Source organism: Anarrhichthys ocellatus, unplaced genomic scaffold (assembly GCF_004355925.1).
Source record: "Anarrhichthys ocellatus isolate YVR2014 unplaced genomic scaffold, GSC_Weel_1.0 scaffold637, whole genome shotgun sequence".
NCBI lineage: Eukaryota > Metazoa > Chordata > Actinopteri > Perciformes > Anarhichadidae > Anarrhichthys > Anarrhichthys ocellatus.
This window is the reverse complement of record NW_022280611.1, coordinates 2894-6808: the sequence shown is the minus strand read 5'-3', so window position 1 is coordinate 6808 and position 3915 is coordinate 2894. Positions and strand designations below refer to the sequence as shown.

The 3915-nt window shown below is 43.2% G+C and overlaps 1 protein-coding gene across 2 annotated transcripts in view; it reads left to right on the top strand.

The window, feature by feature from the left end:
- Positions 1-3023, top strand: part of LOC116376828 (homeobox protein Hox-B2a-like) — a 4723-nt gene extending 1700 nt beyond the window's left edge. Inside the window, exons 2-3 of one of the 2 annotated variants that reach the window (XR_004212149.1) lie at positions 794-1921; positions 2011-3023. Coding sequence is in view for 1 of the 2 variants with exons in the window: in XM_031838313.1 (XP_031694173.1) it covers positions 794-1605 (812 nt within the window). In the remaining variant the exon portion in view is untranslated. Of the gene's footprint in view, positions 1-793 lie in introns of both variants that reach the window. The other variant, XM_031838313.1, reaches the window with a different exon arrangement.
- Positions 3024-3915: the final 892 nt, after the last annotated feature.

Below are 3915 nucleotides of genomic sequence, written 5' to 3'. Positions count from 1 at the left end.
GGGTATAAGCTACATCCTACACAGAATACAGGCTGCACACAATCTGATCTTCATGGGTCTACCTCATTTCTGTCTTTTAAAACCGACTTCCACAGCAATCACTGCATGTGTTACCCCCCCCCCCCCCCTCTTTTTCCTCTAAACACAAAATCCCACCCCCGTTCATTTTAGTGGAATTTCTTTTTCCCCTCTAGCTCATTTCTCTCCCAATTTCCTGCTTTTATTTTTTTCCTGCATCTCATTCACAAAAAAAACATTTATGATGTTTTTGTTATGTTCCCGCCACATCGGTTTCACGTGGACATCCCCACATTTCCTCCCTGTCCGGTGATTTATTTATTTTCCCTTCTCTCTTTGCACTTCTATCAGCTCGTGCTGCAGCCGCCTCACAGCTTTACAGAAGAGAGAACCCCTCTTTGACTTTATGATCATCTGTCTTTATCTAACTTTTTATTATTATGATTATTTTTACCAACCAACAAAATGGTCCGCTCTTACAGTTATGGCTTTGGCTGCTACTGTAAATGGGAGGAGTATTTTTTTATGAGACTTTTTCATGTTTTATTATTTTTTATTAGAGCGGAGTGGATTTCTGCTCGGTGCTGAAGCAGCTTATTTCTTGGCTGGAAACCCTGCACGCAATAAAAATATGTAGCGCTTTTACGGGGCTCTCCAGAAATAGTTTAAACGAAATATAAAATTTAAATAAAGAATTAACGAGGATAGCTTTTTTAGATCACACACAATAAATCCTCCACGTAATTCCGCTCTCCGTTTGATTTGTCTTCTGCAGACTCGAGCCAGGCGAGTCTGGATGGTGGAGGAGCCGGGTCCCGCCGGCTGCGCACCGCCTACACCAACACGCAGCTGCTGGAGCTGGAGAAGGAGTTCCACTTCAACAAGTACCTGTGCCGGCCTAGGAGGGTGGAGATCGCCGCCCTCCTGGATCTGACCGAGCGGCAGGTCAAAGTCTGGTTCCAGAACCGGCGGATGAAACACAAGCGCCAAACGACGCACCACCGGGACGGCGGAGGCCACGAATCCGGCGAGTTCGAGCCGCTCGAAGGCGCCGACGCCTCGTCTCCGTACTCGAGCCAGCCGCTGGAAGCATCTGGCACTGGGGAGGCTGAGTCGGACAGCGAGGCGGGGAGCTGCAATCCATCTTCGGCCGCCTACGCTAATGACAGCGGGGACAATGCACAACCCACGCCGGAGAAAGGAGGCCGACCGAGCCGCCCCGAACGCCCACCGTTGCCGGGAGCATCTGGCTCCTCCGACGCTTCCGCGGCTCGCCACTCTCCGCCAACGTTCACCGCGGATATCCCGGGCCTGATGCAGCTCGGCGAGGCCGGGCTCGCAGAGGCAGCGTCCGACCCGTCGTTCTCCGAGCAGCGGGACTCCTCCGTCTCCTCGACCTCGTCCTCTGCTGCCGCCGCCGCCGCCGCCTCGACATCGCTCCCCGACCTGGCCTTCTTTTCCGGGGACGCCTGCCTGTCGCCAAGCCTGCAGAGCTCCCTGGATAGCCCGGTGGATTTCTCCGAGGAGGACTTCGACCTGTTCACGAGCACACTGTGCACCATAGACCTGCAGCACCTGAACTTCTGAGAAACATAAAACTACAAAGAACTAAGGAGCGGACGGAGAGCGTGGACGAGCAATCGAGCGGAGGAGACGGCACTGCAAGCTTCTCGGCAACATTCCTGAAACATTTCTGAACTAAAATGATGTTCCTTTTTTAAATCTATTTTTTCGTCTTCTTCCTGGTTTTATTTTACGACTGTAGCCTACCTAGTTTAAGAGAGTTGCAGTTCATTTTATTTCATTTTCTTTTTACATTTTAAACATCGAAGGGATTTTTATTTTTTATTTTTGCTTTTCCACGATCGAAACTTTGTGGATTTTTCTCTCTCCCCTTGTTCAGGTATTTATTGCCTTTCTTGTTTTTTGTTTTGTACTGATTTACCTCATCAGTATGTGTGGATTTATTTCATCTCTTACATTCTGGTGCAGCTTCATGGATCCTTAATAACTTCTCAGGAACTGTTCACGGAGTCTAAAGGTGCAGATAGCTGGACTGCTTTCTAGAAACTATCCCAACTGAAGAATGAATTCTTTCTCTCTCTCTGAACGAGACAAGACCAGAGAGAGAAGTCCTGCTGATGACCCGAGTTTTAGACCCTAGTTTATTTATTGAAATTCTTTAATAGTGAAAATCCAAATTATTTATTGTACATATATTTTCATAGTGGAATAATAATAAAAAAAAACCCACAAACATTTAAGATGTGGCCCATGTCGTTTTGTTTTATGAATTCCAGAGGTGCTGAATGGCCTTTATAATAATGATGTGGATACATGCAGCATTCAAAATAAGAATTCAGTGCAATTTGTATTACACCAAGTATAATACAAAGTGAACATTTAGCAGCATATTTGACCATTCATTGTTTTCTTCTTTATTATTTTGTTGCTGTTATACGAGTGTAATATTTTTTATCTGCTATTTTATATAGTATAAATAATTCCCATGCTATATTTATACATTGCAATTCATTATAAGCCTATAATTCCCTTTTTATAAATCTTTTATAATTATTAAGGTTCAGGTTGTCATTTTACTAAACAATGTGTAATTTTGATCATATTTTAATCTTCTAATATGCATTTTAATTTTAACTCATAATGTGGACTGAATGCAGATTATTTTTAAGTGTTAATGCGTGGCTCCCTGTAGTCCCCCCCCCACACTATCATCCACCACATAACTATATAGCCTGATATATAGCCTGGCATGGCCCAGTATGGTTCAGCTGGTGTTTACACAGAGATAACCCTAGAATGAGGTATTTTTCCAGAGCAGATAAAAACAGGAGAAACGGTCTGAGGCCAGGCTGGGTCATTGTTTTCCTCCATCGCATCAGCTTAGCTCAGCTGAGAAGGAGCTAATGGTTAGCATAGCACACCAGAGGCAGCTTCCATAGCAGCCTTTCACTTAGAACGTGTGAGACCCCAGAGCTGACCCCAGAGCAGCACAACTCACGCTCTATGTGTAGTTTACGAGCATGGAAGCTGACTCTAGCTTGGCATTGCAGATTCTCTCCCACCAGTAAGCTGCCAGGGTGACCATGGAGCAACCCATGAGTTAGCATGGCTGCCATTAGTGTGTGTGTGTGTGATGCTAACTAGCTGCTCCTCCTTCCACAGAGTCAAAATGGCGCTGAAGACAAAGCAGGATGTGAACAATGAGCAGTGGCAGCCATTACAGGATGACTGGCTCAGTGTGACAGGCATGGTGTGTGTGTGTGTGTGCGTGTGTGTGTGTGTGTGTGTGTGTTTGTAATAGTCAAAAAGAAAGAAAGATGCCTTTTCTTTTAGGCTACAGATTTATTGGTTTATGGCTGATTGTTAAATAACAATGATAACATTAAATATAATAATAATAACAAAAATAGCAATAATAATACTACTATAAATAATAATAATAATAATAATAATAATCATACTGATAATTTCTGGATATAAACAATTTAATTATAATCTAATCATCAAAAATGTATATTTGCAATTTGCAAACATACTGAATCAGGAACATTGACTTGGTTGATATTGGCAACACAACCAGTTAACAAAATAGGTCGGTGCATGAATATTGCAGTTTCATTGTCAATATGACATACTGCATGTCTATTGTGAAACAAGTCTAAGAAAAGACTGACCATTAAAAATCACAGTAACCTGTATATAGTCTGATCAACCATGCCGAAAGTCCAGCCATTGAGTAACAATGAGGACACACATATTGTAATTTGGATAAACCATCTTCTTTTTTCTCTTTACTACACATATGTGGTGCATTCATCATCGCATTAGAAATGTGTTCAAGCTAAATGTGGAATTCATACGCTGCAAACAACA